Genomic DNA, 11,682 nt, shown 5'->3' on the forward strand with positions numbered 1-11,682 from the left:
TTCTTTTATTAAGTGTCACCTGTTGAGTCCAAACCAGTGCCAAACACAGCTCAGCCCAGCACGTCCCAGACACCGGCATGGAAGCAAGAGTGAGGTCTCTGAGCAGAGGTGGGCTCGCCTAGGTGGGCGGAGGAGAACAGGCAGGGCTGAGGATGGGTGAGCCCAGAGGGCAGCCCGCACCATGGGCCAGAAGGAAGGTGCTGGAGAGGGAGGAGCTGGCCCGGGTGGGGGGCAATGCCAGCCTCAGGGGTGCCTGCCAGCAGGCATGGCGGAAGCCACAGCGCAGAGGGTTGGGAGTGGCGGAGGAGGGTGGAGCTTCTCTGGGCAGAACTTTGGCTTTCAGAGGAAGAGGAAAGCTAGACAGGGGTCATTAGAGGCAAGGGAGTTTGGGTTTTCTTTTTTCGTCCTGGTTTTGTCTGGTTTAGGATGACGAGATGAGGGTCCTTGTAGGCGGAGAAGGAGACAGGAGGACGCGGAGCAGGTGTTCCCGTTGAGCGTGTCGCCCCGGCCACAGGACGCGTTCATCCCCAGCCTTCGCTCTCGTTTCCCCACCAGCAGGCGAGGTCTCTGCCTCATTCGCAGCTGGATCCCCGGCAGTGCCTGGCATACAGTAGGCACTCAACAAATATATAGATTTTTTGCCTTGAATTGAACTCACAGGGTTCCCCAGGGAACCCAGTGGTTAAGTCCCAGGGCGAGAAGGTTCAGGGGGGCCCAGAGGAAGGGCTCCTTCTGATGCTGGCGGACGGGAGGAGAGCAAGGAGGGGCAACAGCGCACCTCAGAAAGCGGGTCGCGGGGGACGGTGGTGCCGGGGTTAACAGAAGCCCAGAGCGGCCAAGAGTAGTGGCTGTCTGCATCCTGAGCAAGCACGCTGGAAGGTTGACCGTCGTTGTGGGCATGGTGCGCATTGCCCCTGCTCTACGTGTTGTCCACGTGCGAATCCTGAGTCCTCACACATCTCAGAGGCAGCCCAACGGTACCAGCCCCGACGTCTGCAGCCAGTCTCCAGGAAGCCAGGATTCGCACTCAGGATTTGTAGTCTGTGATGCCGAGCCAACCCTTCCCTCGCCGGCCTCCTTTTCGAGGCCTTACTTTGTGTTCCTTCCTCACCAGGAGCCTCTGGGGCTGGGGGAAGCCATTGTTTCAAGTTTCACATGAAGAAGCAGAGAAGTGTGGTGGCCAGGGTCACCGACACGAGCAAGCTGAGACGTTAACAGAGACCCGGCGCTTTTGTGTCTTTCCACGAAGTCAGAACTTACCGAATAACAAAAAACGTACAGGCCACACTCCTCTCAGGGGCAGTCACTGGGTACTGGGGTCACCTAGTAGTCACGAGCAGGGCCAGGACAGGTGCTCTTGTTCCAGCCTGTCTCTCCGTCGTCTGTAGCAGGCACGTTCACACATTGCACTCAGCGCAATGACATAGGGAGGCTACGGAGAGGCTAAGGAAGGGCCGAAGGTTCGGGAGGCCGAACGAAGAGCACAGGTGGAACAGAGGAGGCCAGAGTCACTGGAGGTGGTCGGATGAGCTCAGGAACCAGTCCAAGTACTCGTCCAGGGCGCAGAGCTGTCCAAGTGCAGGAACTTGCTGTTGGCCAAAGTCCAGGCGCAGTGTCAGCTTGGAGTGTCGGCCTGAGATGGCAGCTCGGAGTGGACTCTCCTGGTCGGCTCGGGCAGGAGGATCTGCACTCTACTAAAGCCCGAGGACAGAGATTGGGATGTTCGTTGCCACGGCGATTTTCCTTGGCAAGGCTCGAGACGAGTGACCAGGTGATGGGGTTAAGGGGCCGCCACGTCCGGACTCAGGTTATCCTTCCATCTGTGGGTCTCGCCGGTGGTCTGATGGTTCACTAAGCCATGGGCCTGGTTTCCACGCAGGCAGCCGGGAGCTTCTGATTAATTTGGGAAGTTCACACTGGTCATCCCTAGAGCACGATTAATTTATTTATCAGTTTATGCCTTGTGGCCGTGCCAGGCAGATGGTGGCTTTTCCCTTTCATGAACAAGGCGTAGGGTCATTCCTTCCACCTCCTAAGGCACAATGGGGCAGCTCATGGCAAACTCTGATTCACAAATGGAGACACTCAGGTTTAGGCAGAGCCTGGAAAGCGCTGTCCTGACGTCTCGGAGTCGCTCAGAGCAGGGCACTACCGGCTCGCCACCGTCACGCAGCTGCTCAGGGCTGAGCTGGGACACAGCTGGCATCTCTCCACCTGGAAGCCTCTCGCTTTCCACAGGGACGAGAGGCCGGAACTCAGCAGGCTCAGGGGCCCCGGAGGAGCTGACGGCTGGAATCTTGAGGCAACTTTCTGCAGCACCTCCTAAGGGGGGTTTTCCCAGGCTCCAGAGAAAGCTGGGGGTTGGCAGGTTGGGAATCGCAGGAAGAGGACAGGGTTGGGCCAGGTGCCACGTGTTTCCAGGGCTGACCCTGGGTAGAGACAGAGTGAGACAGGAGTGGGAGCCACGGGCTGGGGGAACTAGACGAAGATCCCCTGTGGTGGGAGGAAGTGAGGTACCCCTGGGCGGGACCCCAGAGCTCCAGTCCCAGGACCATCATGGCCCAAATCAATCCTCCATAGTGGGCCTCCTAAATCCAACAGGACCGTGGCCTGCTTCAGGAAATAACTGCTCTGGAATGCAGAGAGGGAAAAAAATCCCCAGGGGTCTTGAAAGGGATATAGGGCTTCTTATGTGAGTTACCAGGAATCTTGGAGCCGACCCAGGCAGGGGTGTGGAAGGCAGGTGGAGAGGCCCTTAAAACCAGGCAGCGGGCTGCCGCCTCTTCTCCTGGCCTGAGGACAGAGAGAGGCTCACTGGTGAGAATCTGCCTTTGCCTGATGCGGGTGTGGGGAGCAGGACCCAGAGGGGGGCTGTTGCAAAGAGACGCCTGGCCCCTTGGTGAGGGAGCAGGGCCCAGGGAGAGGCCGGCCTCTCTGCCTCTCCCACAGACTGAGGCCATCTATATGGGGGGGGCCTGCCACTTTTCCTCCCAACTGGGGGATGTGAACAGGGGCTTCCTGAGACACAGGGCTCCTGCATGTGGGCGTGGAGGTCCTGTCCTCCAGCGCCTGCCCTCAGACCGCCATCCACCTCACATTACGGCAGCTGCGGTTCTACTCTGAAATTATCTGGTGGCTGTGCCCGGCTCTCTGTGGTCATTTGATAAAAATAGGCAATGCCACATCCTCCCCCAGGGGCCTGCCCTGGGCTCCAGCCACAGCCCCAGCTCCAGGGCAGCTGTCAAGGCCGCTCTGACGCCCTCACTCAGATGCACATTCAGGGTCCCCTGCTGCCCCCACCCCCAGAGCCAGCAGCCACGGAGCTCTGACCCTGCATGGGGGTCGGGCTCAGTCAGGTGTGGAGAGGCCAACGGATGGGAAAACGATGCCTCACAAGGGTCTGTTCTGTACAGGGACCAGGACAGGAGGGCCTGCAGGGCCCCATGGAGCAGGGCCAGCGTGGGTCTGGATAAGGCTCAACGGCCTGAGCCTTCACTGTGACTTCCGAATGAAAGGCCTGGCAGGGCCTGCGGTGGGTTAGGCTTGTCTGTTTCAGTCACTGCAGCGGCTCCCCCAGCTGCGCAGAGCCTGGATGCTGGCTGGATGACACAGGGGCTGGCGCCGGGCTTTGGGTTGGTGGGTTTGCATGTGAGAGGTGTCCCTGCAGGGCAGTAGGTTGGGGTCTCCAGGAATTAGCCACCCCTGGGAAGGACCCTGATCCGCAAGTTTCCCAAGACTTCAAAGCATCATTAAAAAAATTACAAAGCATGTTTAATGCACAGGTGTTGCTCAGAGGCAGGGGAATGGCCAGTCGGAGGAGGAGATGTGCCATCCTGGGCTAAAACTCTGAGCAATTCATGTCACCAGCCTGAGCATCAGTTTCCTGAGTCTAAAACCAACCACTGCTCTTTGTCCATTAAACAATAACTGTTCAAGGGGACAGAGCGCAGGATTAACAATACCGACCTGCCCAGCCGCTGGTGGGTTTGAGGAGATGGTGACAGCAGGCACATCAGATGGGTCCAGAGGTCCTGTGATACCTGACCCTGTGTCCTTCTGCAGCTGAGAAGCAGAAGAGATGATTCGTATGGGGGGGGGCGGTCCTAAGGCCATTTTCCTTGGCTGTTTAGAGCCTCGGTGTGGAGGCTATGGATGGACAGAATGTTCAGGAATGTTCTTGGAGCTCAGAGGAGTTGCTGGGCCATTGCCAGCCTGGTAGCCAGGAGTCCCCAGGAGCCTGGAGCCGAGTGTTTGGAGGCCAGGCCCTGGGAGGTGGCAGGGAAAGGCAGAACCCTGGCACAGGGGACCCTCAACTCGGGAACAGCATGTCAAGTAGAAGGGGAGACGCTGACTACAGGCCAGCCGCGCAGCTGGGAATCAGCAGGGATTCCGGGATCCAGGGAGGGAGAAGCAGGCAGCTCCTGGTAGGAAATGTCGCTGAGCGGCCCACGCAGAGGCTGGCGGTGTCCCGAGGGTGGAATTTCCTCTGCCTTTTGGCTGTGACTGCTTTTGGACTCCAGACCAGTGCTGAGTGTTTTTGCCAAAGATGATTCTAAGGAATCGTAGGCAGCGCTAGGCTGTTGTAGAATTGACCCTGGAAGGGAGCCGGCGGCACAGGGAAGGGCACCAGGCCTGGGTTTGCGTCTTGCCCCTGCTCCTTGCTGGCTGTGTGACCTCTGAGCTTTCTGAGCCCTGGTTTCCCACTGGTAAATGGCAACAACGATACCTGTGGGGCTGTCATACGCACCAAGGTCCACTTATTCAGAGGGTAGACACAGTGCCTGGGCTCAGAGAAAAGTTTTACCTTTAAATTCCTTTAAAATCAGGAGGATAATTGATATGATAATAACGACTGCATAATAATGAACCCAATCTAGCTTCTATTTGTCAATTAATGCAAATATAATTATAAATGTGTCTATATTTAAAAGTATATGGGTGTGTTTATTTATTTGGGGGAAGGGCCTACCTCCAAAAGGCCCACAGAATGTTTGTGGCCCACGGAGGCCACACAGGGCCTGGGAAGCCCCTGCACCTCCTGGGTGCTCCGGTTCCATCCTGGGCTGGGCACTCCTTCTGGTGATGAGATCCGCAGGTCAGTCGCCACCTTCTGCCCTCTGTCTCCAGGGATGCCCCTGGACCAACTCCTGGAGGTGTCTTTCTTGTGTTTTCTGGCTGGAGTGGTCTGTTCATCTGTCTATTGCCCCCACCGAGTGGAATGGGCGTACCTGGTGGGGAGCCCAGAGGGCTCTGCCTGGGCCATAGGGACGTTACCTACTACACGTGTCATGGGCTGTGTTTCTTTTCCAGAACCTCAGAGATGAAGGGGCTCCTCACACTGGCTTGGTTCCTGGCTTATGGTAAGTGCTGGCCCCATATCCCACCCGCTAGGAATGACAGGGTGGTGGAAAGGCCAGTCTCCCAGGTTGTAGACCCTCGGATTTGAAGCCCAGCTTTGCTTTCACTGCGTTGATGCCGAGGCCAGCCAGAGCCTACCCTGAGCCTCTGCTTCCTTGTCTGATGCAGGATGACGCTGAGGACAGTCAGGGCAGGGACAGAATTCAGATGTTGAATGTGTGAGGTTGTGTGCTTGAAGATATGCAGCTTGCAAATATGGGAGGTGAATTTTTTTTCCTAGGATGCAAAATAAAATGAGGCCAAAACAAAGAGACCAAAGTAGAACCCAAGACCCTTATCGAAATAGTCCAGCCCACGATTCCTGGGCCTACCTCTCAGCTGGGAGGTGATCCTATACCTGGCTTTAGGCTCAGTCACAACCTCGTCCCTGCACACAGCCCTAAGAGGCAGTCCTGACCTTCCAGGTCTTGCCTGATCTCTGAGGACCCCAGGAGGAACCCCAGTTGGCGCAGGGAGGGGAGAGAACCTGGAGCTCCTGGATGCAGCAGGGCCTCTTCCTTCCAGCCTCAGGGGGAACCTCAGTTTCCCGCTTGGTAAGATGAGGGAGCTGGCCTCAGTGATTTCCAAGGGTCCTGTCCTCCTCTGATGTTTTAAAAGATGTTAGAGGAAGGGGCCGGGGAAGAAGGGACGTTGCAAAAGGGACAGGAAGCTCCCTGTTTTGTGCAGATGTCATGTGAATTCTATCCAGTATGTCTGTCCCTCACCATGTGTCTGCCTCCGTGCTCAGGATTCACACACTATCTTGACAATGCCAAGAGGTGGGTGCTCATTTTAGGCCGCCATTTTCCAGATGAGGAAACTAAAGCTCTGCAAGATGAAGTGGCCTTTCCAACACGATATTCAAGTTAGTGGCTGGGCCAGAACTTGAACCAAGTCGGCTAATTTCCCAAGTCCAAACTCTCTCCACCTCTCCAAGCTGCCTGCCCCTCCCCACCTGGCTCCCTTCTGCTAATTAGGAGGATAAAAGGGTGGGAGAAAGGGCTAGAGATGCCGGAACGGGCGCAGCAGCGTCACGTGGCACACCGGCTGTCTTTCAGGTGTGCCTGCTGTGCTGGGGGGCTTGCTGGACCTGAAGTCCATGATCGAGAAGGTGACAGGCAAGGACGCCCTGAAGAACTATGGCTTCTACGGCTGCTACTGTGGCTGGGGCGGACGAGGGACGCCCAAGGACGGCACCGACTGGTGAGCTGATTGTCACTAGCCACTGATGTTCTGGGCGCTGTACCCACATGTCTGTTCAGGAAGATGAGTGTGGAAGCGCCATTTTGTACTCCGGAAAACCGAGTCCTGGAGAAGCTAACCAGCTTGCTGAGACATTCAGGAAGCTCCCAAACAACTCAAGATCTCAAGGCCAAATGTGCAAAACAAACAGTCCTAATGCCATGATTTTAAAAAGCAATGATAATTTATTTTGCTTGCGAGTCTGCCATCTGGGGAGGACTTGGAGGGAGGGCTGTCTCTGCTCTGCTCAGTTCAGCTTGGGCAGCTTGGCTGGGATGGGAGGATCCACTTTCCAGGTGGCCAATTTCTAAGGCTGGCGAGTAGTCGTCACTGTATCCTGGCCGGGCAAGGACCAGGTCCTCAGTTCCTCCCCTGAGGCCTCTCCCAGGATGTTTGGACTTCCTCACAGCATGGCGGCTCTTGAGTTCTAGGAGAGAATATTCCCAAACTGCAAGGGGGGGGGGAGGCCTATTTATCATCAACCTCAGATATTCCACAGTGTCACTTATACTGTCCCCTTGGATGAGGCTGTCACAAAGCTTTTAAGAAGAAGGAGTACAAGTTACAATGAGGCATGAAGAGTAAATTCTGATATTCTAAGTTACACAGCAGATTGACCATGGTTAGTAATGTAATGGTTATTTCAAAATAGCTGGAAGAGGGGATTTCTAATGGCCTCACCACACAGGAATGCTGAATGTCTAGGTGAGGGATGTGCTACTTACCCTGATTTGATCATAGCATAGTATACACATGTATTGAAGTACCACATTGCACCCCATAAATATGTGGAGTTGTTATGTGCTACTTAAAGAAAAAGAAGGGAGCTAGGTGCAGTGGAGCATGCCTATGATCCCAATGCCTTGGGAGGCTGAGGCAGGAGGATCACAGATGGGAGGCCAGTCTCAGCAACGTAGCAAGACCCTGCCTCAAAATAAAAAATAAAAAGAGCGGGAAGGAAGCGACCTAGATTCCACCTCTCAGTTGAGAAGTGTCAGTTAGAAGAACGTGAGGTGCGGATGTTGTTCTTCGGGAAACTCGACCTATGGAGTTAACAATCCTGATACCTCTAGACGCGGGTAATGAATGGCAGGTGGTGGCTGGCGTCGAGCCCCTCGCTGGGAGGAACAGTAGGAACTGCGTGGTAATGAACTTGAGTCGGAGACATCAGCGTGCTGTTTTTCTTCATATCGATGTGGATGGTTGCTTGTAGTGCCAAGAAGTAAAGAATCAACCAAAACAAAGCCCCACATCAACAGGAGCACGTCAGAGAAGTACGGACGTCATACAGATAATGTGTCAGTAATCAGGGAAACCGCGTGTTTTGCCTATATGATCACAATTTTTCAGCAAGTCAAAAAAATTTTAAAAGCAACCCGCTTTGTTTACCATACTAAAGGTTAAGTTTTTGTGCTCAGATGGCAGTTCTATGCAAATCACATGTTGGTTGAGGATCCCAGGCCCCTCCCATCTAGGACTTGGCCATCCCCTGTGGCCTCAGGGTCCTCTGCTGGGTCATCTCCATCCAGTCAAAAGATGGGGAAGGAGAGGACGCGGGAGACAGTGGTGGAAGCCATCTGCACCACTTCTGCCACATTGTCCAGGCCACACCTACCTGCAAGAGGGCCTAGGTGTCCTCTGACCACCACGAGCTCAGCAGGCAAAGGCAGGTCAGAAACCGGCCAGCGGCATCCCTAGTGGAGGAGAGGGAAGGACTTAGCCACGGTACCAGGTCCTGTTGCTGTCCGTCCATGTCCACTAAGGCGGCCTCTGCAAAAGGGACATGGTTGAGCTTTTGCACTGCTTAGGGATGTCAACCCCAAATAACATTCAGAGTCACCAAAGATCCCAGTGTTGATCTGGGAACGGCAGAGTGTTGCAGCAGGAGTACCCGTGCCCTCGCGCACTGTGGGAGAATTCCAGAAGGCTGCAGGAAGGGGAAGTTTGTATCAGCAGGAACGGGGAGATTGACGGGAGCGGCTCGCAGGCAAAGCCCGTGCGAGTTGGGGGCCCAGCAGGAGCTGGCTTGCTGGGTGTGCGCTCTGCCAGAGCCCTGTGGGGACTGTCCCAGTCTTATAGAATGTCATACACAAACTTTGTTCCAGTGATCTGTGTGCGTGAGGCAAGCTGTATGAGGCAGAGGCCACGCGGAGGACAAGGGGACCTGCTCGTGGATTCTAGAAGGCCCTTAAGACAGCACTTACCTGGGGAGGCAGGCAGGAGTCCTCCCGGGCTTAACTAGAAGGAGCTCAGCTTCCCAGGGACGGGGCTCAGAGGTCCCGCTGGCTCAGGGTCCGAGTCTCTCCTTGGCAGGTGCTGCTGGCTGCATGACCTCTGCTACGGGCGGCTGGAGGAGGAGGGCTGCGGCATCCGGACGCAGTCGTACCAGTACCGCTTCGCACGGGGCCGGGTCACCTGCGGTAAGGCTGTGGCTCCACTCAGGCAGGGACTCTCCTGCCTCCGAGGCCAGCCACCCAGAGCTTAGCCAGCCTGTGTCTCGTGGTGGCAGAGCTGGGGGCCGGTGGGGGACTGTCGCAGCAGCAGCAGTCCTTGAAACATCTGAGCCTGAACTTTGACTAGGTGCCAGGTGCTTTGCTGACCTCCTCATACCTGATTCTCACCCCAATACCCAGAGAGCAGGTCGAGTTTCCCCCATCTTGCACTTGGAGACAGGGGAGTCCAAAGGCTTGCCAGCGCCTGGCAGGACCCGAGTTCGGGCCCTCTGAGTTCCAAGCTAAGTCTGGGGGTGGCATCTCTTCTCAGAATGATTCCTCCCAGCAGCCACCGTCTCCACCGCAGGCTGGGAGCTCCCGAGGCAGGGTCTGCGTTCCCTCCTCAGGCTGGGAGCTCCCTGAGGCCAGGAGCCGTGACACCCCCTCGGTCAGATTATACACTCCCCAGTTTAGGAGCTAGGCCTCCATCAGACTGTGAGCCCCTGGAGCAAGAAGCGCAGGGGAGAGCGCGCAGACTCGCAGCCCGCCCTCCTGCCTGACCTGGAGCAGGTGTTGGCCGGGCGGATCCTTCTGGTCCTCACTGGGATTTGCTGTGCCTTTTGCAGAACACGGGCCTTTCTGTCCGGTGGGTCTCTGCGCCTGTGACCGGAAGCTTGTCTACTGCCTGAAGAGAAACCTCTGGAGCTACAACCCCCATTACCAGTACTTCCCCAACGTCTTCTGCTCCTAGCTGCTCCGGCTGCTCCTGTCCTCTCCTGCAGCCCGCTGAGCTCCCTCTGCCCTGGGTCCTGAGAGACGCGCCCAGGCCTCATTCTTTCTCCACGCTCCACCAGGCCTGGAGGAGCCCCAGGGTTCCTGCCCTCCAGAGTCCCAAGGTCCCCGGGGCCTCCATTTGCCAGGACAGCCCTTCTGGGCTGGCCCTCTCCGCTGGCCCCAGGCCCAGGGGGCACTTACTTTTCTGTGTCTGGAATCATATTGTCAAAAGCACCCTCCAGGGAGTTTTTGCTCAAGCCAAAGCAAAACTGCTGAATCTAACCCTAAATCTGCTGAATGGGTGTTAAATAAAACTCACCCTCCAGGCTAATGAAAACCACGCAGGCATTTGAGGAGTCCGGCACCTCTTTCTCCAACTTAGGGCACGAAGCCCAAAGTCACCTGCATTCTCTCAGAGCAGAGGGAAGTCTGGGCACAGGCAGGATCCCCATGAGCTGCGGGCCAACTCTCAGGCTCATTTTTTAAAACCCTGGATTCTCCCCGCCAAGCAGTGGGGTTCATTCTTCATCACGAGGGTAGAGGGAAGATAATGGGCAATTACACCAGCCTGGGCATCAAACCCCAGCTCTGGCTTCTCCAGCTGTGTGATTTTCAGTCCATTACTGAACCTCTCTGATCTGCAATCTCTTTGAAAAATAAACATTCCTTTAATTGTAAAATGAGCCTCCTAATACCCTTCTTGATTCAAATACAGGGGCTGCGGGGGTTCTGGGACTTCACAGAGCAGTTCTATTTTACTTTTTTTTAAAAATAGTGTTCAGCTATGTGGTTTATTTTTACCAAGTAAGGACACTTATAAACCCAACTCATCTATCAATTTATAAAAGAAAGGGCATTTTAACACCAATCCCATAGGAAGAAAGGATATATTCCAAAATAAAGGAGAGTCCTTTCCAAGACAGGAACTTTGGCTTCTTTACACTGACGTACTCCAAAATAACCACATGATAAATGAGATCTATATTTAAAAACCTTCAGTGTTGGACATTTCTAAGTAAAATTTAATTCTATGAGATTACCCTCAATGTACTAGTGTTTTGATGTAGCCTGGTGTCTATATTTAACAACGCAACACGGAGTAGGGATCCAGTGCCCAATTTGCTCATGAAGTTTTAGAAAGCAAAGTCATTTCCCAGATCCAATGTTGTATGTATATGGGGAGAGAATAGGAAGTTTCCCTCCAGGGCCAGGTGAGGGACGCTCTGAGGTTATAAAAGCAACGCCACAGGCTGATCTGGGTTTGAGCTAGAAGGGACCTTGGGGGATCTTCATTTATCTACTAGAAAATTTAGCTCAGAGAGGTTAAGAGACTTTCTCAAAGTCACACAGCGTATCAATAGCAGAAGTAGGATCAGACCTCAAGTCCTGGCTCTACCAAACCCTGGGCTCTGCCCATTCTCCTGCTCTGTCTTCAATTCCAGCTCACAAAGGAAGAAAATGGAACCCAGAGCAGCTGAAGGACTCACCTACACTGGGACGTGCAGGAGCCCCCCTGGATTCCTGTCAAGGGCCAGCTACAGTTCTTCTGTGCTCTAATTGCCTCCTGGGTTTCCGGGGTCACCCCGGATGGTCAGTCTGTCTGGGGCTCTGGGCTTCATCCTCCATGGAAGAGACCCCAGGGGATCTGCCTTTTCTGCTGTGGGTGGCTCCGGGGAAGCCATAGAGCCAAGGGGCCTGCGTATCTGCAGGGGCAGGATACGTATCTGCAGGAGATCCTGCAGGGGCCTCATCAGAGGTCACTCATCTCAAAATGCATGGCTTCCCTTTTCAGAGAGACACTGGGATGTGCAGACCCTCCCTGGACAGATCTTCATAC

The 11,682-nt window shown here is 55.0% G+C and overlaps 1 protein-coding gene across 6 annotated transcripts in view; it reads left to right on the top strand.

The window, feature by feature from the left end:
- PLA2G5 (phospholipase A2 group V) overlaps window positions 1–11,454 on the top strand; it is a 35,722-nt gene extending 24,268 nt beyond the window's left edge. For 2 of the 6 annotated variants that reach the window (XM_079150724.1, XM_079150726.1), the window contains exons 2-5: window positions 5,311–5,360; window positions 6,456–6,600; window positions 8,953–9,059; window positions 9,698–11,454. In XM_079150724.1, coding sequence (XP_079006850.1) covers window positions 5,311–5,360; window positions 6,456–6,600; window positions 8,953–9,059; window positions 9,698–9,822 — 427 coding nt within the window. In that variant the 3' untranslated portion in view covers window positions 9,823–11,454. Of the gene's footprint in view, window positions 1–2,759; window positions 2,818–5,310; window positions 5,361–6,084; window positions 6,177–6,455; window positions 6,601–8,952; window positions 9,060–9,697 lie in introns of those variants that run through there. The other 4 variants (XM_079150729.1, XM_079150728.1, XM_079150727.1 and 1 more) reach the window with 4 other exon arrangements.
- Window positions 11,455–11,682: the final 228 nt, after the last annotated feature.

The sequence above is a fragment of the Sciurus vulgaris genome, assembly GCF_902686455.1.
Source record: "Sciurus vulgaris genome assembly, chromosome: 1".
NCBI classification, from domain to species: domain Eukaryota; kingdom Metazoa; phylum Chordata; class Mammalia; order Rodentia; family Sciuridae; genus Sciurus; species Sciurus vulgaris.